The sequence below is a fragment of the Malania oleifera genome, chromosome 13, assembly GCF_029873635.1.
Source record: "Malania oleifera isolate guangnan ecotype guangnan chromosome 13, ASM2987363v1, whole genome shotgun sequence".
NCBI lineage: Eukaryota > Viridiplantae > Streptophyta > Magnoliopsida > Santalales > Ximeniaceae > Malania > Malania oleifera.
Window position 1 is genome coordinate 27,309,867 of NC_080429.1, and position 24,866 is coordinate 27,334,732.

The 24,866-nt window shown below is 34.0% G+C and overlaps 1 protein-coding gene across 1 annotated transcript in view; it reads right to left on the reverse strand.

Moving 5' to 3' along the window:
- Positions 1 to 8,155: 8,155 nt before the first annotated feature.
- The window catches only part of LOC131146268 (histone deacetylase 6-like), a 28,431-nt gene continuing 11,720 nt past the window's right edge, over positions 8,156 to 24,866 (reverse strand). The window contains exons 2-6 of the mRNA XM_058095741.1: positions 13,199 to 13,639; positions 12,976 to 13,118; positions 10,073 to 10,163; positions 9,828 to 9,967; positions 8,156 to 8,485 (exon numbers count right to left, since the gene is read on the reverse strand). Coding sequence (XP_057951724.1) covers positions 8,425 to 8,485; positions 9,828 to 9,967; positions 10,073 to 10,163; positions 12,976 to 13,118; positions 13,199 to 13,639 — 876 coding nt within the window. The 3' untranslated portion in view covers positions 8,156 to 8,424. The remainder of the gene's footprint in view (positions 8,486 to 9,827; positions 9,968 to 10,072; positions 10,164 to 12,975; positions 13,119 to 13,198; positions 13,640 to 24,866) is intronic.

The window sequence follows — 24,866 nt, forward strand, 5'->3', positions numbered from 1 at the left end:
ATGAAATGCCAATACCACATAATGATTGCTAGTATGTGACAGTGTTAACCCTGATGAATGGATATGGAAACCCTAATGAGGGGTTATGATATTGAGAGTACGATACCGTTGCTAGTGGAGTTAGTGCAACCATACGGACTCGTAAAACGTGTGGCGTGACAGTCGACTGAGCTATATAGTAGAGTTGTTGTGCCCCCTAAGTCTGGATCAGGGCTTTTGGCCGACCAATCATACTACAGATATGAGATATGTGATGATATTTGACTTAACCGGGTCGCCTAACAGCGGTTAGGTTCCGCCTTCGAGCTGCACAACCTTGACCATGGGGGGAAGCATGGCATAGCGAATATCCTCAGGGTAGCCATGAGTACAAACACGGATGTATCGGTTATGGTGACACTCATAAGTTTGATATGAAAAGGAAATGGAAATTGAAATGGTAAGGAAATGAAAATGGAAATGGAAATGAAATGAGAATGGAAACAAGAAAGAAAATGAGAAATGTATTTGTGTGAGTTAATGAATAATTAAAGCGAAGTAAAATATATAACTTAGTAAGGTGAGTGCTCTGATAAGTATCAATTGTAGCCGAACTCAAGTTAATCGAGTTAGGCTGCAAATGATATCGGGGCAAAGGGAAGCAGCTTGTATGTGCGGGCAAGCTTCCCTATTCTTAGGAACTTCTCCAGTAACTTGGGATACGAATGAATGATTTTGGAAATGGAAGTAAAAGCTTATGAAAGCTTGTGTTTTATATCTATATGATTATGATTATGGGAATGGTATATTTTCTCAAAAGATATTATTATTGAAATGAATATGTGTTATTATATAATGAATCTCATATTGCCACATATTGTAGATAATTTATTCGGTCTTACTGAGATGTGTCTGACCTAATCATTTAAATATTTCAGGAAATTGAGTTAGACCTGTTGATAGAGCTCCTAGGTAGAGGGGAGCAGATACCGTGAATGGTCAGGGTGAGTATTTTTTACTAGGGAGGTTTGATTCCCCTAGAGTTATGTGGTTGACTTGTATTTATGAATGGAAGTACTCTGGTATGTGTATTCGTTGTGGTATGTATATGTTTTTGAAATGACTTCCGCTGTTAAGATTATGTATATGAGTATGAATGTATGCTCGATACCCACTTTCAGGTTGGGTTATGTATCAAGGCATTAGTAGATGACGTGGCCGATATGTGGTGTATGTATTATTTGTATAGAAAAAAAATGGTATGAAAAATCGGGATGTCACACATGTACTAAACATGATCTGTAAAGATAGGATACACTAGGAACAACATATAGGTTAATATCATCAAAACAATCATGATTATGTAGCCACCAACTCTAACAGTATGTATTTTTGTGTTTTAGTATTTTCATTTGCAAGTTTTGGAGTATACAAAATTTTTCAAAAAGTACTATAGCATGGTTTTTTTTAAAAAAATTGTAGTCTAATTTGATTCAAACTCAAACTTGTATGCTTTAATTTTTTTTAATGCATTTGTATTAAAATTTGTGTGTGGTTTCTACTAGTTGTAGGTGTGATTTAGAAAATTTCTATGTGAAAAATAAAAAATCACAAACGTGTACTTGACATGTGTAACACAAATTTTTTGTACGCACAGTCAGTCTTAAGCTCGAATAAAGGAGTAGGGTTGTGTTAAGTAGCTGTCAGTTAACATAAAACTTTGTTAGATCATATATTATGAATTCTTACCAAATTCAATTAGGCCAAGGGAATAAACTAGTTAGTATAAAAGGGAGAGGATAAATGAGCTAGCACAAGAAATTAAGATTAGATTAGTAACTTAGAATATAAGAACTCTTATGGGAAAAAGTATGGAAATAGTGGAAATAATGTTTAGGTGGAAAATTAACTTAATCTGACTTCAAGAGATGAAATGAGTAGGAGAGAAAGATAGAGAACTTGAAAAATTAGGATTTAAACTTTAGTACACTGGTATAGAGAAACATAAAAATGGGGTGACTATTATTGTAGATAAAGACTTAAAAAGATAATGTAGTAGATGTTAAAAGAATGGGCATAAGATCATTAAAATTGGGATAGCTTTAGGCTTGGAGATAGTGAACATTATTAGTGTGTATAGAGCCAAATAGGATTAGCAGAAAATCTTAAAATATATATAATTTTGGGAAGATACGGATGATATTCTATTAGGGATACCTATGTCTGAAAAGACATTCGTAGGAGCTAATTTAAATGGTCACAATGGAAAGGTTAATACATAATTTGAAAGAATACATGGATGTCATGAATATGGAAATAAAAATGAGGCCAGTGGTACAGTATTAGACTTTGTCATGTCTTGCGATTTGGTTATATTGAATACTTGCTCTATAAAAAGAGAAGAACACTTAATAAACTTCAAGAGTATAGTAAAAGCCAAATAGATTTTTTTCTTAGCTAAGAATGAGGGTTGTATATCTTGTAAGGATTGTAAAGTTCTTTTAAGTGAAAGTTTGACTAAGTTTTAGTATTAGATATAGATATTAAAAAATGGATGAGAAAAGTAGCATAAATAAACACAAGAGAACTAGATGGTGGAACTTGAAAGGAGATATATAGTAAAATTTAAAGATAAAATGAATAAAGAATCTGATTGGATAGTAGGAGATAAGGTTGATGCAAATACTATTTGGAATAGAATGACAAATTATATCTTAAGGACAGCAAAAGAGATTTTAAATGAGTCCAAAGGAAGATACGCAGGTAGTAAATAAAGTTAGTAGTAGGATCAAGAAGTCCAAAAAGTCGTTAAAACAAAAAGAAATTGGTATAAAATATGAAAAAATTGTAGAAATATAGAAAACCTTGAAAAAAATAAAGAAGCAAGAAAAAAAATGCAAAAACAACTATTAGTGAAGCTAAACATAGAGCTTATGATATTTCATATACTAAACTAGATACAAACAAAGGAGAAAAAGATACTTACAAACTTGTTAAAATTGGAGAAAGAAAATGTAAAGATTTAGGAGACGTAAAACGTATAAAGGACGAAAATGATAATGTATTAATTAGAAAAAGACGTAAAAGAGAGTTGGTAGATATATTTTGATAAGTTGTTGATGAAAAATAAAATGAAAGATTGAACTCAAAAGTGACAAATGAGGAGAAAACTAAAAGTAGAAGATTTATTCGCAAAATTAGAATCCTTAAAGTTGAGATGACATTAAAAAAGATGAAAAGTAAAAAATCTATGGGATCAAATAAAATACCAATTGAAGTTTGGAAATGTTTAGAAAATAAAGAAATTGTTTAGTTAACTAATCTATTCAATGTCATTATAAAAACAAAATAAAATGTCATAAGAATAGAGGAAAAGTATATTAGTACCTGTGTACAAAAATAAAATGGCAATATTAATAACTATTGTGGAATTAAGATTATGAGTCATACGATGAAATTATGGGAAAGGATAATCAAACATAAAATAAGATTAGAAATAAAGATTTCAGAAAATCAATTTGGTTTTATGTTTGAGTGACCAACAACAAAAGTTATTTATTTTTTAAGAGTTTAATGGAAAAGTTTAGGAAAAAGAAAAGGTATTTGCATATGATTTTTATTGATTTAGAGAAAGCTTATGATAGAGTATCTAGGGAACTTCTTTAGTGGGTCTTAGAAAAGAAGGGAGTTTGTAGCAAGTATATAAAGGTCATTAAGGATATGTATGATAGAATAGTGGCTAGTGTTAGGATTGTAGAAAGGTGAATTTAGAGATTTTCCATTCACAATAAGTGTATATCAAGGTTCTACTTTGAATCCTTATTTTTTTACTTTAATAATTGATGAACTAACTAAGAATATTCAGAATGAGATCCCTTGGTTCATATTGTTTGCGGATGATATCTTATTGATTGATGATAGTAGGAGCGGAGTCAAATCTAAGTTAAAACTTTGGAAAGCCACATTAAAGTTTAAAAGGTTCAGTAAAAGTAGAAATAAGACAGAATATATGAATTATAATTTTAACAATGTAAGGAGTAACAATAGAGAGAAAATTAAACGTAATAATCAAGATATTAACAACACTGATAGATTTAGATATTTTCGATCTATTATGCAACCTGAAGGGGAAACTGAAGAAGATGTAGTATATAGAACTAAAATAGGTTAGGTAAAATAGAGGAGTGTGCTAGGTGTGTTGTGTGATTGAAGAATATCCTTAAAATTAAAATAACAGTTTTATAAAACGACTTTAAGGCCAGCTATGCTTTATGGTTCAAAACGTTGGCCAACTAAGAAGCAAAATATACTAAAAATAAAAGCTACTAAGATGCGAATCTTAAGGTGGATGAGCAATTTAACATTAAAGTATAAAGAAAGAATATATACGTAATAATTTATACATAATATTGGCTGAAAACAAAATAAGGGAGGGGCGATTAGATGGTTTAGGCATTTGAAACGTAGTCCTAGTAGAGCACCTATAAGGAGGAGTGAGTTAGTTATTGTGTCTGGCATGAAAAAGAGCCGGGGGAGACCCAAAATAACTTCGAATGAGGTAGTGAGAAAAGATTTAACAGCCCTTAATCTAATAGAGGAAAATACTCTTGATCATGTGAATTAGCAAAAGAGGATTAATGTGTCAACCCCACTTAGTGAGACTAAAGGCTTGTTGTTGTTGTTGTTTTTATAAATTTTAATTTAAATCTTAAAATTATATGGTTAAACACAACCTAAATTTAGGGTGAAAACTTGTTTAGTACTTTACCAATTTTTGCTCTTAAAGAAGGAATTCCTTTTTTCTTGATCTAATTTTTAAGATCCGAAATTATCCTTCTCACTACCCACTAACTATTCCAAAAATAATCCATTGCCAGTTTACTACCCATAAAATACTATTTTTTGACAAACAATTGATTTATTAATTTTTTTTGTTACATCATATTTATAAGTATTAAATAATTATTATTTAAAAGTTGTGTAGTGTGCTTGCTTAGAAAGAATGACCAATTATCTTCGACTTCATAAATGTGTTAAAAGGTGTATTCGGATTTAGTCCTTCTGCCATTTGAGAAAAAAAAAAATTTAAATTAAATTTGACACTGTGTTTGTGAGCATGAAATTAGACTATAAATTTAAATTTGTGTATGAATTTTGATAAAATATAATGCAAAATAATATATTGACTTCTTTAAATTCACATAAATTTTAATTTTAATTTTAAAAGTCATACTCCAAAACATTAATGAAGACTTTTTAGCTTTTAAATACTTTCACAATGGCCAAATTACCATACTTCTTTTGAAAGGACATGCGATGATTTTGAGTTTATGAATTTGCTAAAAATTTGTGAAATGGAAGATTAATTTTTTCACATTTAATTTAGAATAAATGTGGAGTATAAACAAAATGCGATGAAATTTTGAATTAAGTTTTTACAATAAAATAAGTAGCAGAGTTAATTTTTATGAATCCATAATAAATGATGTACAAGTAATAATTATTTTTAAATTTTACCATAAAAATGTATATTCCTGTTTTATTTTACATATTGAATGAAATAATAATATACAACATTACGTTGGTATCTTTTGTTTCTATGTTTTTTTTTTTTTCTTTTAGATATTTGAGATACGGTATCAATACTAAGGAAATCTTGGTTTGCATAAGTGTATTTTCTTTGACTCTTGTTCTTTCTTTATCGAGAAATGCTGCCAAATAAAAAAGGCATGGAAATTATAATTGAAAATCACGACCGAATTTATGGAAGCATTGGATTATATATTTCTTTTAGTCTTGACTTTAGATAAGCTTTTCTCACTATCTTTCTTCAAGAGCCGCCTAAAGTTCCAACTATAAAAAATAAAATAATTTTTCATTATCAAAATATATACAAAAAATAATTATTAATTCTATTTTCAAATATCTCTATTATAATTATCATATTTCAAAGAATAACTATTTCATAACTTAAATAATAAATTGAATTTTATTCAATTTGAGTTTATTTTGTTTCTTACAAAGTATAGTTAAAGTATTTATCAATAATTAAAAAAAAAATCCTTAGAAAGCACACATCTTATGCTCAAGTCCAATCAATAATTATTGCTTTTAGGTTAACATGATATAGTTTCTTCTTCTTATTATTATTATTATTATTATTATTATTATACAACAATTATTAGATCAAATTTAAGGCTCCATTTAGTTGTGAAAAATGGACATTTATTCAATTAGGTCTAATTTTACAAATATTAATTAAATAGGTAGCCAGTTTTCGATTTTCAATTTTCGTTTATAATTTTTTTTTTTTTTGTTTTCATTATTTTTTTTTATGGTAATACCAAACGAACCCCTCAATTAATAGAGTTTAGTCTCCAATGGATTGAAATAAGCAAATTAAATTAGAAAGAGTTTTTCTAAAAAACCTAAGGATATGAATACTATATGAATACCATATCACAATTAAGTATAGGGTGAAACCTTGAACTCTATCACATCATTGAATGCATTGGTGTGGAAGAGATTTCAAAACGACCAAAGCAACTAAGGGGTGGTTCATTGTTAACAATTAGACAAAAGAAAATCAGAAACCAAAACCAAAAATCAAAAACAAAAAACTTTAGTTAACATTTATAAAATTAATACAAATTAAACAAAGTTCATTTCATCTTTAAATCAAAATATTATAAAAATATGATTAAAATAATAAATATTAAAAATTATTAAAATAAAAAAATTATTATAATTTTTTTACTTAATTGGTCTATTTTTCAAAATTCACTTTATAATAAAAATTTTATTAAACATGACAATTAAAAATTAGTAAAAGCATTTTGTAATTAACTTTATTATTATTTTAAAAAATTTATGTATATTTTTCTTGTAATTATTTAAATTAATATGATCATTTAATTTTGATTTTAATTTAAAAGTGTATAAATGAATAATTTAATCTAAAGATACTATTTCAGTATATTAAATTTCTAACAATAGGTTGTCAAAACAATTAAAAATTATAAAATTTAATTTTTAATTTTTTAACAAATAGCTTAAAACTAACAACAGAAACAGACGTATTTTTATAATTTATTTTTCCATTATAAAGAAAAAGAAACAGAAATATACCAAACAAACCCTAACCCTAACGGAATAGTTATGCTTAATGACTTGAACAGGTTGCGGATGGAAGTAAGAGAGCAAGTCAGGGAGGGGAAGATTTGGGATTCAGGTCGAACAGTTGGTAAGTCGTGGAAGCCAGGGGAGGAAGGACTTAGTTTATGGCTTCAAGGAGACATTGCAAAAGGGAATTATGTGCTTTGAGCGGAGACTTAGCAAAGTATGGTGATGGTGATGGTGATGGTGAAGCTGTGGTTCAGGGCGAGCTGCTTGGCTAAAGTGAGAGGAAAGAGGTGGCCCATGCTTGAAAAAGGGAGAGCAACGACGTGGAGTCTTTGCTCCATTGATGGGTAGCTGTACCCAAAGTTGAACTAATTTTGTTTTTTCTTTTGAAGGAGGTGAAGGTAAAGCAGGGCATAAAACAGGGGATTGCTTTTAGTTTATATAAACGTTTTAATTGGCTTTGTGGAGTTCCTGTTTGATTAATTTATGGGAGTTTATAAACCCAATCAAGAAAACAAACATGTATAGAAGAAGAACATAACAGAACAAACATGTCATCACGTGTGCTTTTTGGTGCTGGTGCAAGGAATGTTCTACCATTATATCTCAAACTGTTTATCACTGAACTTCACACGGAACAACAGCACATTTGCTTTGTAAAATGAAGTATCTTACAAATGAAGTAATTATTTCATTTCTTATTGGATTCCATCTTCCTGGGTTTATGAGAACTAAATGTGACGCCATGTTTGGTTCATGGAATACTTATTCTTAGAAATAGAATAGTTATAATGAAATAAATTTTTAATATACACACAAAAAAAAAAAAAAAAAGTGTTAATCACCATCTACAATGAAAATAGTCCGGTGCACAAAGCTCCACAAACCAAATGTAACCAAAGTCTTTGAAACTAAACCCAAAAGAAAAAATGATAGCAATTGTCATCAAGTTGAACAGTTACCTCTACACAATGGAGGTAACACATCTATTTTGTGTTGTGTATCTAATTCTAAATGATTCTCTGTTATGTCATCAGACAGTGAAAAAAACAGATGAACCGAAAGGATGAGATTTCTCATTTTCATTTTCGTTTTCTTTCAATTTACTTGACAATTTGTTACAAGCTTTCTCCAATAACCCCATCAAGAGGATCTATGATCTTCTGCATATACCATGGGCCTGGAATAATAAGCTCATAGCTACAAGATAGAACTCATGACTGGACTCACAGACAAGGAATCCACTAGGCCTCAAATAATAAGATCATAGCTACAATCCTACAAGGAAGAAGTCATGGATGGACTCACGGAGAAGGAACTCCATCAGTGTAAAGTAGGCGGACGCTCTTCTGCTATTTTCCCTTTAATTTCATAGGTAGTATCCCTGTAATAAAAAACCATAAAACATGACCTCATGATTAGAAACAGTGCAGAAGCAGCAAATCACTTTTATAATTTATCAACATCACTATTAGAAAGGCCTTTCGCAATATGCAATCAATCTCCACCACTCTTTCTAAAAAATATAACAATGCCACTGTTCACTTGTGGAAAATATAACACCGAACCTCTTCTCAATGTAAACATGAGGTGGGAGTACCATTACATCTGGGTCAGGGAGAAGCAAATTGTGAAACAAAACAGAACAATCAAACCCCTCATTATCTGGTCCTAGTAAGAAGGGAAAACAGTTGGGGAGCATTTAATTCGCATGTCTTTGACGATTCCTGAGAATGTTATGCTCATGGCATTTCATTTCCACGTTTATTTGAGCATGAAAATCTAACATGTCAGGAATATTCACATTCCTAGTTATGTAAAGATTCCACAAAACATGGAAACCCATTCCCAGCCACAGGTAAGTTTCTGTGGGAGAATCCTACTTTTCTTGGATCAAATTGCCCTCACTTATCAGACAATGCCCCTAAAATATAGTATTATCACACTACTATTATATTTAAAATAATAAATTATTAATAAAATGAAAGTACTATTACTATTGTGTTAAAATAATATGGTATAATGGTTAATATTCAGACACCATATTACCCTCAATTATTTCAGTTAATTAATTATTTAATTGTTGAACTTTTTAATCCACGATTCTTAAAAGTTTAAGACATGAATTTAATTATGTAATTTTAGTATGTTTTTGTGTTGAAAATAGAATCACTCTTTCATATATTGGTCACACAACTGTCAAGGGTATAATGGCGCCATTTTTTTTTAAATAGTGGCCAAGATTCCCTTGTTGAACCAAACATGGAAATGGGAATCATGAATACATTCCTGAACCAAACATGGACATGGGAATCATGAATGCATTCCTGAGAATCTTATAATGCCAAACAAAATATTTTCATGAGACAGACATCCAATTCCCAAGAATGAGATTCTCAGGAATGTCATTCCATGGTAATAGTTTTGATACCATGAACCAAACACTCCCTTATGGTGAAGGTCAATGGAAAAGGCGATTCGGTTAATTCATTTAGAGATATAATTCTACCCTGCACTGGTGTATGAAATGCAGTCATTTTCTGGACAGGGGACATTCTAAAACATAAGTTAGTTCTAAACCTTTTCAATCTGCATTACATTTGATGTCCAATACAGAGGCATGACTGCAGAGTCTCCAACCAGTGCAGGATACTTCTCAGACACAAGTTTACATTTCCGCCAGACGCTAAATCACATTGCACATGAAATGAAACATAAAGGATTACCTCTTGCCATCGTCTTCCATAGGCTGACAATCAGTGTTAGACCTTTGACGTCGAGGCTTCTCATCTTCATCAGGATCAGACTCGTAATCCTCACCATTCCAAATACGAGGTCTAGGCCTTTGATCCATATTCTCTTCTGCCTATATCCAACAGTCATCCAATAAGTCAAAAACAGAAATAAAAAGGGTGAAGAGAGAACAAAAAATAATAATAATTCAAAGTACTTTTGTAAATCGGAAACCAACCTCTTCTGGAGCTTGACTAATGGGTGGAGTTGTCTGAAAAGGCACACTGGGTGCATGTGGTAGTCTTGAAAGTTGTTCAAGCAGCATATTCCTGCAAATTTTTCAATTGCAGAATTTTCATCCATACTGTGCAAGGTATATATGACAACTAGATATATTTTTTGTAGTGTCAAATATATTGGTAAAGAACAGTGGATGAAAACAAAAAAAAGGAACCCAAAAGCCATAAAAACTTTAGAAGTGAACAAGATACCACATGTTGAACTGGAAGGTTGCCAGCTGCTAAGGCGCCGTTTGGAACTTGGAAAATTTTTGGAGGAAAATTTGACGGAATCCGCTTTTTTATGTTTGGTTATGAGGGAAAATGAGAAAGAAAATAAAAAAATATATCAAATTAATAAACAAAAATTAAATTTTACACATCATTAACATTGGACCATAGTTAGCACTCATAGCCACAGCTCTAACTTGACTATTACCTAATAATTGCTGTACCTCACAAGTCATGTTAATTAGTTGAGAGACATATCTCGACCCTTAACGACTAGAGTGTCGTAAACTTCACAGATGCTGAGACTTTTTTGAAACTTCACAGACATGTATTGGATGCGTGGACACTCTCTAGATGCATCAACAATTTTATAAAAATTCCTACAATTTTGGATACTTCTCTGGAACTCTTCTGACACTTTTCCTGTCACAATTACCATATATTTTCTATATTTATTTAACCACAAAAGACTATTTTAAATGAGACTACGACCATGATAAGGGTCCATCTAAAACTTATAATGAGCTTGGCTATGAACATACAATTTTACATAAGACCTAATCTTTATCAATTTATATATAAAAGTACAGGGTAAATCATTTTATGTACAAAAATATCCTAATTTTTAAAAGTAAGACAACATTCAAAAAAGAATGTAAATTCAACCAAAAGTATATAAAACTACATCTAGAAAATCCATTTTAGATGAGATAATGTTTGAACCTAAAGGAAGAAACTCCATTTGGTTATAAAATGAAATCAAGTAGCAATGTGTGTGTGTGTGTGTGTGTCTCACATATAAAAGAATAACTAGTGTACATCATTTTGGAGGCAAAAATATTATTATGATTAAAAGTAAGACAAAACATTTCGAAAACAAAACTAATTCAATGAAACTTAGATAAAATTACATGTAGAAATTTATTTTAAATAGTTTAAAATTCGAACCTAATAAAAAAAATATGTTTTGACTCTAAATTATGATGCAAGAGTGGAAACCACTCACATATTGAATAAAATTTGATTCTTTGATTGTAAATTAGAATATAGGTGTTAAATCCAATCAGAAGTTCAACAAAATCAAAATCTTTGACTCTAAATTAAATCATGTGGATTAATCTTGATCCAAATTAACTTAAACAAAGAGTCGTTAAATCTAATTGATCCAAATTAACTTAAACAAAGAGTCGTTAAATCTAAATCCTACCGTGATCTGTGGGTGTTGAACTCAACTAAAAATAAAAACCTCAACTCTAAATGAAAATGCAGGTGTTCACTCTAATTATAGTCAAGCTTAATTAGTTTTTGACTCAATTAAAAAAGTGGATGCTGAACCCAATCGCATATGAAGTTAAAATTGAGTCTTGACTGAATCCAAATGCATATGTTACCAAGCATATAAATCATTAATGCAATGAAAATATTGCAATTAAAATTGTTCACTAAGTGTGAATGTGTCTTTAACTGCATAAATCTTGAATTTAATTTTTCAAAATTTAAAGGCAAGAACTTTCACTCATTTAAATTCCTCAAATCAAAATCCCAATGGCTTCATTTAATAAATTGAGAAGAACACAAAACTAAACTAAATAAATTAAGTGATAAAAACACAAAATTAAACTAACTTCAACTTGATCTCATTAAGGGCACGAAGTCAACTCATTTTCCAAATGGGTGAAGTAAATAAATCTGCCAATAAAAGCAATTTCAAATTTGAAAAATTTCCCCAAGGTCAAGCAATAAAAAATTTACAAGACAAAGGATGCAAATCACTGAAATAGTTAAATCTCTATTTCTAGTTAAAAGGGCTAGCCACCAAAAAATTATACGCAATTACCCAATTATTGGACATGAAATCCATCAAATGGCTAAATTTTCATTCTGAATTAAATGGGCAAATCTCCTATTACCCATATAAATTTATAGAAAGTCTTTGAATAACCAAAATAATTAAAACAAGACAAAATGAAATATACTAGGCGTAATGCCTATCAAAGGGTCTATAGACCAGCCGAGTTTAAAAGCATAGATGCAACCCTAATTAAAAATAAATGAATATCCCCTCAATTACAAATTGCTTGCATGATAGGAGGAGCTTGGATAAATCACCTATTGGAATCACAATTGTTCCCTCGTGCCAAGCATTGTAATGAGATTAATGAAGGAGATATGTTGAGCAAGTAATAGTAATAAATCATGTTTTTTACTAAATCAAATTTTTTAGGGAGCCTATGTGCAATGGTAAAGTTGTCGCCGTGTGACCTAGAGGTCACGGATTTGAGGTGTGGAAACAGCCACTTGCAAAAATGCAAGGTAAGACTACGAATTATAGACCCATCATGGTCCACCACTTCTCCCAACCAGGCATTCACAGAAGCTTTGTGCACCAGGCTGCCCTTTTTTTTTTTTTACCAAATCAAATTGTTTTCTTAACAAAATTAGCAAGATTTCTATTTGACATTTTACATATATGAATGCTTTGGACAAGATAATAATTTCAGACCTAATACAAAATCGAAATACTATATGACTCAATCAAACAGTATTAAACTCGTGAGAAGTAGCCTAAGGAGGAAGAACTAGCATGTACTGCAGCTAAAAAACACAGCAGTAATGAAAAGCTTAAAATCACCTTATTCTCTCCAAATCTCTTGGTGAGTTTTGGTTCTCCATGTTACATGGCTCAATGTGAAGAGTGTAATCAGGACCAAAGTACTCGAAATATTCATTGTAAGGCAATTTGTTATCAGGTTCCACCCCAACTGCAACTGCTGTCTGTGACAGTGTAACAGATCAACATCAAAAAAGCAGAGAGAGAGAGAGAGAGAGAGAGAGAGAGAGAGAGAGAGACCAACCTCATAGCACCAGCAACGAGCAACATTTCGTATTGTATAACCTCCTCCACCCAAGACCATCAATGGTACATTGAAAGATCTGAGGAAACGAAGGCAATCTGCATGTCCCTTAACGGACAAATTAAAGCACCCCAACCTGTCACCAGACAATGAATCTGCTCCACATTGGAGAACTGCAGCATCAGGCTGATAAACCTCCATGACTTTTTGTATGATGGGTCGAAATAGACCACGGAAACTCTCATCATCCATTCCATCATTTAGGGGGACATTTAGTGCATAGTACTTTCCTTGAGCTGCCCCAATGTCTTTGATGTGCCCAGTCCCAGGAAAGAAATCCCCAAATTTGTGGAAAGACACAGTCATAACTCTGTCTGTGGTATAAAAGGCCTCCTCAACACCATCTCCATGATGGACATCAATATCTACATACAGTACACGCTGTCCAGTGACAATAAGCACATTAGATATGCGGGCGTGGAGAGGCCAAAAAAATGGTAGAATATAATGAATTTGTTGGCAAACTTCAGAATTCATCAGAAAATTCAAATACTCCATAGCCAAGTGAAGTGACACCATACTAAGGCAGTCCATAAAAACATTCACTGTATTTGTTTGTAGTAAAGCCATTCCTAGCCAATGCATGAGCTACAATTACCTATTTCACGAAGCAAACAGTTTCATTTTCATGTAAAATCCACCAGTGTCATGTCCAGAGCCTTAATAACTATAGCACAAACAATCTCAAGGATAGAGAAGGTTCTCAATCCCTTATGATTAGGAGTGTGCACAATTCGGTTCAAACTGGAAAAACTGACCGAACCGAGCTAGTTCTATTCAAACGGTTTGGTTGTCAAACCTCTTCAGTTCTGTTTGGCTCCGGTTAAGCAAACCGAAAAAAGTTCAGTTTGGTTTTCAGTGTTAATAGTGAAAATTCGGTTGGAATCGAAATAGTACATGCGTGCTTTAGATTAATCTTTTGATATATGATGTTATATTTGTTTGCTTTAAAATTTGAATTCCCATCTAAAATTAGCCTACTGATGCTGAATCCTTGTGGGATCTTTTAAATATATAATTTTATTAAGTGATAATACAATTCTAAATTTTCTTTGTTTCTTTCTTCAAATATTTGGTTTGGTTTTTTTTGCCTTGCACATTTCTTGTCTGCTTGGGTTCTTTTGCTTCATGCAGAATTTTGGTTACGCCGGTTCAATTCAGTTCCTAGAATAGTAAACCGAACTGAATCAGTTGGTTCAGTTTGCCATCTCACAAAACCAAAACACTCAAACTGACCAATTGCACAGCCATACTTATGATTTTAATCCCATGCAATGGTGGTTCACAACTTTTCACTAATCAGAAAATGTAACCTCCTTTCATATCATTTTTTTATTTTTTGGTTGGCTGTACCATTTTTCCTAATGGGAAGAGAAACACGCGCATTAGCATAATCATTCCCTTACTGATGATTTTGGCCAATTTTCATTTTTTTCTGACTTCTCAACAAATGATTTGCAGAAAGAAGCTAGGCCAAGTGCTTGATTTTAATAACTAGCCAGAAAAAAGTGGAAGTATACCATAACTCAAATCATATATGGTTACTCCAATCCGACATGCAATATGATTGCATGATTGCTTTTCCTTTTTTTTTTTTCTTAAAATAGAAAAAGAAATTCATTTGATAGAACAAGAATGTACAATCAGGAGAAGAGACATCTCCTTAACAAAAGTCTAGGGAACCCCAGGCAAAAGAGAAGAAGAAAACCAAGGAGTGTAAAAAACAGCCCACGGAATCAGCACAGCCTAAGAAGTCAAACAGAAAATGCTAATCCAACATTGGTTTTCCTACAACCAGGAACTTCAATAACGAAAGCTTCACTCAAAATGCAAGTCAAGGAATCATTAGAAACAGGGACAAAAATTTGAAAAAAAAAAAAGTAGCCGGAAGCACAAAATCAAAACCATATAGCCAAATAATTCAAACAAGTTAAAAGTCAAATTCATTCAATAATTGTTTTGTTAAAGCTTGATATACATTGTTGGCCCATAACCTAATAGCTTAAGCTTTTAGGTGAAGTGGTAATCTAACATGGTGTCAAAGTTGGTTACCAGGAGGCCCTAGGTTCTAGTCTTGTTGCCCACATTTATTGCGTGGTGTTTAAAAAAATTATTGCATTCCCTGCAATGGGTGTTATCTACCATGTGTTTATCTCTCCATGTGCTATCAAGCTGCACATGCGGGGGAGTGTTAAAGCTTGATATACATAGTTAGCCCACAACCTAATAGCTTGAACTTTTAGGTAAAGTGGTAATCTAACATGTTTGAAGCACTAAAAATTAAATATGTTCACTGGTTCCTCTACACTCTGTTTATTAAGGTGCACTGGACGATTAAAAAGCAATTGGAATATTAAAGTTCAAGATTTAAGTACACTGACTGCCAGCATCTTCGATGGCTCCCATCACTTGGAATATTAAAGAACAAAAGCACTTCGATATTAAAGGACAAAATTAAGGACACTGACTGCCAGCATATCCAAGGGCACCCATCAGTTGAAATAGAGCAAGAAACGCACCAAGAAAAACACACTGAGGGATATTTCATTAAACAAACAAGACACATGAGGGAATACATGAGACCTCTTACAAGAGATCCTTAGTTCTCACTTGCTCTGCTCCTATTTCAACTAGAACTCTCCTCATATAGAGGGGAGTAATGGAATATGCTGTGGCATATTCTTTATTCTTACTCCTTACAAAGCCTGCTTTTACAAATTGAAAATGGCATAAAGCTAAAGACCCTTTATTTAAAGTGACTTTTCTAAAACAGCTTTGGATAAAGCTTACAATGATAGTGACATAAAGCTTACAACGACTACGACATAAAGCATCATAGTAAAAGCTAATTGTTGGCCTTACAAGGCTTAACATCCTGTTTTGATGCTAACAAACAAGTGGAACTTAACATATTTGGTTAAGTGATATCATTTCAGGATTCAATGATGAATGCAAGGTCAAGTGTTCAAAAGGATTCATGAAAGCTTATATTTCAAAGAAGGACGATCAATATGAAACTTAAAACATGGATTCAAAAATGGATTCAAAGATAAAGCTTGAAGATCATGAGAGCATGAAGATTAAAGAGAACTTGATGAAAGCTCAAAGAAAAATGAAGCAAGTATAAAGACCTCAAGGAATTCAAGAATTGAAAATTTGAAAGAGTTTATAGGAAATTTCATGTAAGTACTTCAAATAATTTCAATATGGATTCAAGAAGCTCTTAGGTTAATTTCTTGGACCTAGATATCTTTTAACATACTTGGAAAATATTTTTATAAGGTCAAAAATTATTTCAAAAAGGTTAAAATCATTTTTGGAATGAAAAGCATCAAAAAGAGGACTTTCCGAATGCTGTTAATTTTTCTACATCCGCATTGAGGTGCATTTTTCTCTATCAAAAACTCTTTATTTTGAAAAGTGTTCAACATGAAAGTTGTAGGATTTTCTCTTAGCTTTCTTTTGACACCAAGCACGTCAAATTTGGAGTTACATAGAAATGTTTATGACAAAAAAACCTAAGGGTACTCGAAGCTGACAACAACCTGACTGTGTTCCACCAGTAGACTGACTGTGTCCCACCAGTAGACTGCCAATGTTCCACCAAGTGATTGTCACCCTACTGCCCCTTTAAAATAATTGGACAGGCGCCTGACCAAAACTACTACCACGAGGCAGATTTTAAATTTGTATAATAGAAAAAAATTTTAAATGAGATTGTTTGGGACTCAAACTTTATGAAAACTTGAGGAATATTCCAAGTCACTTGGGGATCAAGTTACATACTTTTTCAAGTTTATAAATAAGCCTCAAGATCATTGAATTAATTACCAAAAATCAAATTCAACACTCAAAACTCACTCAACTGTTCTCATCATTCAAAGGCTCTCAAGCTCACATATTGTGCACGAATTTCTAACTGAGTTTTTGCTGATCTTCTTCCACCGGAATTGAGCAATCAAATTCTAAATCTTTCAATCATTGAAAGAATTAATCGGTGATATACTCCTTTAAGCTTCAAGTTAAAACTCCATATTGTTATTTATTTTGAAGTATATTGTGCTGAAAGTGTACTAATCTACTCTGTTTTGAGAGTGCTATTGTACGCAGCTTGTATCTTGTGTTTTCTTGTAGTTCTTGGACGTTCCAAGGTGTTTGGATCGTTGGCTAAGTGAGGGGTATCACTTAGACAGGCAGACTCTAGCCTAATTGAAGGAGTGACTGAGTGAGGGGATATCACTTGGAAAGGCCGGCTCTAGCCTATTGAAGGAGTGTGTAACGGTGTTATTCCGCCCGGCAAAGGAACTGTTTTAGTGAATCATTTGGTGGTTTTTCAAAGGTGAGGATGTAGGCTGGGTATAAGCCGAACCTTGTAAAAATCTCAATCTCACTCTCTCTTTCCCTTATTCTCTTTATTTTCAGCACATATAAAACTGCGTGGATGTTTTAAATATCTAAATCATATGTACTACGTGGATTAGATATTAAATAAACTTAAGCTTAATTTGTTTTTGGGATTGCGGAAACCAAAAGGGAGTACGTTGGTTGATCAATCTTTTGCGAAAACTGTAAAGTAGTACTTTGATTGATTCAACACCCCAAGACTCTTTAACTTAAAGTTTATTTAAGGTCTAAGTATTTGGACAAAGTGATTGGATGTTGTATTGGATATTAAATTGAGAGACAAATTTCATATATACAGGGCTTGATTCAAATTTATATAAACAGGGCTGCACACAAGTTGAAAAAGCTGAGAATTTCCATTAAGTTGCAAAGTATATCTTGATTGAATGTTTTATGATTGATTGGCTTGGTTAATTGGTTTGATTGAATGTTTGTGTGGTTGTGGATTAAATAAAAAGAATTAAGTTGTTGTACATTATCAACAAAAGGTTAAGATTTTATTAAAGGAATTAAAGAAAATTTTAAAACCCAATTCACCCCCCCCCCTCTCTTGGGACTACATCCATTTTTCACTAATATTGATAAAGTTGGTGTTGACATGACATATCAGAGATTATATCTTGCCCTCTACTCCTCTTCTTCTTTAGTAGGATAACATGCCATTACTTCCAGGTCATCAATGGTTCCATTGCTGCTCGTCTGGCCCACATGATATAGAGTCAGCTTGTTTGTTAGGTAAGTCTTGTATAAATGGGGGAACAAGACTGAGTAATTACTATTTTTGGCCCTTCCATCGTCCTGGTAATGCACCGGGTTGAACAAGTCTTGTGGCAATTTTTCTAGATTAACATTATTGAGATAGCACATCCTTTTTTCTTATTTCAAGCCAATGGGGCACTACTAGGCGTGGATCTACAAATGGGTTTTCCTTGAAGTTGCGTATCCTTTCACATATGGGAAAAATATTGACATATCTATCTCCCCCTTGTGTTTGGACTTTATCTCTGAGATGAAAGGCCAATAGGTACAGGAACCCAGTTATGAAATCAAGCCAATCAACCCATTGTTCTTTAGTTTTGAAGAATAGAAACCAATCTTTGAGATAACTATATTGCTAAAGCCTTTGCCTTCGTGGCTTGTGTAGAATCATATCGATGTGATATGTTCTGACCAAATACAAGAGGAAAAGGAAAGCCTCTTTTGGGAAAATTAGGAAAGACAGTGTAGGGACCCAGAGGCCATTAATGTAGGGACAGAGTGGATGCTAGTCTAGATATTTTAATGGTGCGTCAAATAATCCATAATTGGAAAGGAGAATGGACTGGAGACCTTAAATCATTTTGTTGTTTCCCTTTTCGATGGTGTGGCAAAGGATGTTGTCTTGAATTTCACTAGGAAGGCTCTGGACTCATTTTGTGAAACTAAGTGAACTTGGAGAGGATGAGTATGCCATAGTAAAAAGGACTTGGAGATTGGTTGGCCTTGAGAGAAAGTCACCGAGGATGTTGTGCTTTCCATTGATATGTTTCACTCCAAATTTATACTGTGAGAACTAGTTTGCCCATCTGAGAAGTTGTCCCTACAATAAAATCTTTTACTTGAATTGTATCATCTTTGGAAAAAGATGACATGTCCATCTTGACTGCAAAAGTATGTCCAATCAGATGGAATTCAAATTTTTCAATTCCTCTTTTCACCACCAAAATTTCTTTGAACTTGGAGTGATAATGTAATTCAGATTCTTTGAATGTTTCACTCTTGTAACCACAGATACGTCTAGTCCCATCATCATTTTCTTCAATTAAGGCTGCACCACCGTAATTATCACTTGGGTCAATCAACAAGATTCTTCAGCCTTTGTCACAAATCTGGAGTGGTGACAATCGCATAGCCATTGCTTTCAAGCGACCTTAATGCTTCTGTGTGTCTGGATTCCTAGGGGAGCATATCTTTCTTTTCAATAGTTGATGCAGTGGTACTGTGCAAACTGCCAACTTTGGGACAAAGTCTATACCAACAAATTGTTGCAATTGCTTTGTCGCCATCTGGCTGTCCGAGAAGGTGCTAAGCTGTGTCGGAATGTGTGGATGCAATTCATATTTTCCTTGGCTAATATTCATCCCAAAGAAATCAATAGCTTTTGCCCCAATTATCATCTTATTTTCTAACAACACGATACTGTAATGTATAATTATCTCATTAAACTGATTTAGGAGTTTCGTATAGGATGTCATATCTTTTAAGAAAAGGAGAATATCATCAATGTAGATCAAGGCATGGTGAAGGATAGGCTAGAATATCTTGATCATTGCCTTTTGGAAAATGGATGGGGCCACCTTAAGCCCAAATGGCATGAAAGTCCATTAATAATGGAAGTGGGGAATGCACAAAGCCGTCTTGGGCCGATCTTCTGGATGGATACCCAATTTCCAGAAGTCTGCTTTTAAGTCAAACATTGAGAAGATTTAGGCCTCTGATAATTGTGAAAATAGACTGGCCTAATTTGGTAATGAAAACTTATAATTTGCAAGGAAGTGGTTAAGAGACTAGTAATTAATGACAAGTTTGAGCTTACTTCTTGTCTACTCAACTCTCTTATTGACATAGAAGGCCTCACAAACCCATTGTGACTTAATGGGCTCAATTAGTCCTTCTTGCAATTGGGACAGTTCATTATGCATCAATGAATAGTACTCTAGATTCATTCCTTAATGGCTTGCCTTCATAGAGTTGATATCCTCATTCTTCTTGAATGGAAGGCTAACAAAGAACTTTGGGTTCTTCCATAGCAGGATTGAGCATTTCTTCAGGAATTCGTTGTGGTTGTCAGCACAGCTTGTCGAGACCCATTACGCTCTTACTTCTTCCAAGGTCTGGGTGATGTGGAAGAGATTAGGAGTTTTGGTCCACTACAAAAGATACAACATAAACTTTAGCCCTTGTTTTGTCCACTGGACTATGTTTAAGTGCTAGATTATATCGAATCCAATAAGGAGGTCTTTGTTAGGAAGGTTTGATCCAAAGAATGTGGCTCTAATTAAGCATTTTGGATAAAGATTAACGTACATTGAGACACTCTTTACTTTGACCTCAAAATGTTCTCCATTTGCTGCTTTGAAACCTTGATTGCATGGCTACCATTTATCGTCTGGAAGAATGCTTGGTTTCAAGAAACTACACGCTACTCTTGTGTCAAAAAATGGCTTCGAGTACTTATCAGCTAGTGCCCATACTAGAGCAAAGGGTGATACACAGTCTCCTTTCTTGAATTGTGCTAACAATGATTCCTGTATGGAACAGAGATTTTGAACCTCCTCTTCTGTTGATGCTACTGGGTATCATTCATTGTTGGTAGGTTGGATATGGGAACATCCAATACTTGGATCAACCTTAGTTCTCGAAATCTTCATCTTCTTCGTCCGAAGAATCTAATAGGTCTGTTTGCTCGCTTTGCTAGAAGGCAAGGATGGATTCTTCATTTTGATGATCACCTAAAGAGAAAACGGATTCAATGTCATCATTTGAATCCCAATCTAAGACTTTATGCAACGTCTATATTAGTCTGACTCTCTTTCGCCTTTGAGGACATTTCTTTGCATAACGTCCCTTTTTGGTTACAGATGTAACATTGGTGATCTTTCGGGTCCTTCATGTGCTTCTTCTTTCTTAGACATTTACATTTTTTTCTTTTTATGCTTGGATCTTCTGGAGAATCAAAGTGCATCCAAATTCATGAGAGTACTTTGGTAGAGTTTACCTAAAGAAGTACTTTCAAGTCTTTTTCCACTCATTTGAAGTTCTCGGAGAACTTCTCCTCCTAATGGATTTGGCAGGTTGTTGAGATACACTTGATTAAGATTGATATCAATTGGTCAACAAAGAGTGTAATATCTTTCAAAGATGAGAATATAATTCTTCTCACGATCTCTTCTTTTAAGCAAATAACATTTGATTTTCATATATTCTTCCCTGGCTTGGGTAACATGGTCCTGCCATGTTCCACAAAATTCCTCATTGTGGATACGAAAACACTGAGATTTACAACTTGTGATATCTGCAATTGTCGATAGTCTCCAAGATTTATCCAAAAGATTCTGAGTCTGCCAACAAACTTGGAGATAACCCTTCCGATGATGACTTCTAATCATGAGTTTGTAGGCCAGAAAGCCATCTCCCTTAAAGTACAGGATTGAGACTTAAGATCCCAGAGATGTTGGATCAACCAAGTTGATGGCACTAGTGGATGGTTTGATCATCACCTTTTGTTCTCTTGGAGGTGTTGATGACTTCTGATGAGTTTGAATCATCATGGTAGGAAACGTATGTTGGAAAGTTGAATCTAACGGGTATTCTTGGGCTTTTGGGAAGGAGGTATAAACATCGCTATTCTGCATGGTCTTATAGATGGGGTCATAAAGTATGATTGCCTTGGGGATGTGATGTAGCTATTCATACTTAGTGATCCAAGACTCTAGATGGAGCTTGAGTAGCTCTTCCCCGGGTAACTATCTTGGGATATGGATGTAGCTTGGAACAAGGGTGGTATCATAATTAACAAAGAGAGTGTCCAAATTTTCTTAGGGGGTTGCCAAATCAAGAGAATGATTTTGGACTCTGTAAACCATCTGGTGATGAAGAGTGGCTGCAATAGAATTAGAGATATGCAGTGCTCCGACAATATGGACTTGGACCTTGGAGTAGTTCTCATATTCGGGTCTGATAAGCGCATGCAGAAGTTAAGGAAGACTGCGAAGCTAACAATTCCTGCACTCAATGTTGTTTGCATAGTGGTAATGCAAGCATGCTCGTACTTATAGAACTTCAAGTCAAGGAGCTTAATTCTAGAGCAGACAAGGAGACCTTTCCTCCCATTGAAGGTAAGGTATAGCTTGACCACACCTAAGTGAATATGGGTGTATTGAGACACCTTCATGGAAGATCCAAAGAAAACACCAGGGTCACGACTTGTTCTACTTCAGTTGCCAAGAGTTGGTGAGAATCAAAAGGTGAAGCTTCGATAATCTCCTTAACGCCCCTTGGCACAATTGTCTTGCTAGTGATCTTCTTCAAAAGGTTTAAGGGATACTTGGTCTTGCCATAAACAGAGTATGAATTTGTGATCTAGGGATTTTTAGTTTAAGGAACTAGACCATCTTCTGGGACATAATCAAGACGAACTAGGCTGAACATAGATGACAATCTAGGAGAAGAGTTGAAGGATTGAGACGTAGTGATCATGGCTCTGAAAGACATGGTTACTCAATTGACACATTCAGAATCTCTTCTCACTACCTATGAATGATTGGATCTCTTGCCCATCTTATGAAATTATAAAGCACTAAATCAATCTCAATATTCCTATTTCATCTATCACTAGAGAAGCTAGCTTTGCTCGACCAAAACACAGCCTTCTCACAGCCTCTCAACAAGTTAAAGGCACCTTAGGTCTTATTCTCTAATAATTTCAATCGAAAGGAGTGCTTAGAAAGAAGCATTGAGTCTAGCTTTGTTCATTATTGTTCTGATATGGAGGATCCACATGAGGTGTGGCAACCATAGAGCATACTGGGTTAGAACAAGAATCTCTATTGTGAGCAAAGACATGAGTGATGGAGGCTCCGAAGAAGTCTTTAAGCTGCCATGACTTCGATACCAATTGAGCACTTAGTGTACAAATGAAGGTGAGAAGATAGAAGAATAGAGCAAGAAACACACTAAGAGAAACACATTGAGAGATATTTCATTAAACAAACAAGATACAAGAACAATGGGGAATACAAGAGAACTCTTACAAGAGACCCTTAGTTCTCACTTGCTCTGCCCCTCTTTCAACTAGAACTCTCCTTTATAGAGGAGAGTCAGGGAATATGTTGTGGCATATTCTCTATATCAAAGAACAAAAGCACTTGGAATTTTTTTTTATCAGTAAAAAAATTATATATTAAAAGGGCATCAAGGGGATGCCAAATTGAAATGCAAGAAAATCAAGCACCCTGTAGGGTGTCACAAAAAATGAAAAATTGCATTAAAACCATTGCTACGAGTCCACCATGCCAACTAGTAATTGTGTAAACCATTGCTATTTGTTAAAATGAAGTGTCAAGATTGAATTTTGGAAAACACATATGTTCCTCTCTTTCCATGCACACCAAAAAATTGCGAGAGGAAAGAGAGACAAAGCCTTCCTCTTTTCCTTTGATGCCCAAATCCCTCTCCAAGCCTAGAGCTCCCCTCCCACAGATCTAGCGGTAACCCACCTTTGTCTGATAAGAGTCAAAGCCACATTCCAAAGATCTTCAATGGAGAAGGGTATGGTCTACTAATTCAGCCTCAACCATACAAAGGGCGCATCTGTTGGCAATGGAGAACCCCCTTCTCTGCAAGTTGTCTAGGGCCAAGATCTTACCATGAGCTGCTTCCTAGGTTAAAAAAGCAACCTCATGTGGGGCAGATGTCTTCCATGTCTAGGGCCAAGATCTTACCATGAGCTGCTTCCCAAGTTAAAAAAGCAACCTTATTTGGGGCAGATGTCTTCCATAATTGATAAATGTTGATTGACTCTCGGTTAAAAAGTTTCTTGTGAAAAGATCTAACAGTGAAGACCCACTTCTTTTCCATGGACCAAATAGGAAGGTCATGAGTGTTTTGAGGTTGGATCTTGTAAAGATGACTGTAGAAATCAAGGAACTAGTGAAGTTCCCAATCTTCTACATTTCTATGAAAACGGATATTCCAAAAAAAAAAAAAAAAACCCCATATTGATGCTTGAAGGTGCTAACTAATGCAAACATCTTTATCACAAGCTATGTTGTAGATGGCTGGAAATGAGACACTAAGAGCCTCCAGATAAATCCACACATCATGCCAAAAATAAATGTTGTCACCATCCTCCACCTAAAATCTAATAAAGGATAAAAAATAATTCCAACCTTTCTTAATGTATTTCCACACCCCTACGCCATATGGTCCTCTGCCAGCATGAGAGGTCCACCCATTGTGCTCAAGCCCATATTTCATTGCAACAATTTTCCATCAAAGGTGATCCTTCTCGGTCATGAATCTCCAAAATCATTTCCCAAGGAGGGCTTTATTGAAGATGTGAAGAGACTTTAAACCCAAGCTTCCTGAACTAATTGGCAGTTTCACCAAGTCCGATTTGACTAGGTGGAATTTGAATTCTACCCCCAAGTTCCCCCAAAGGAAC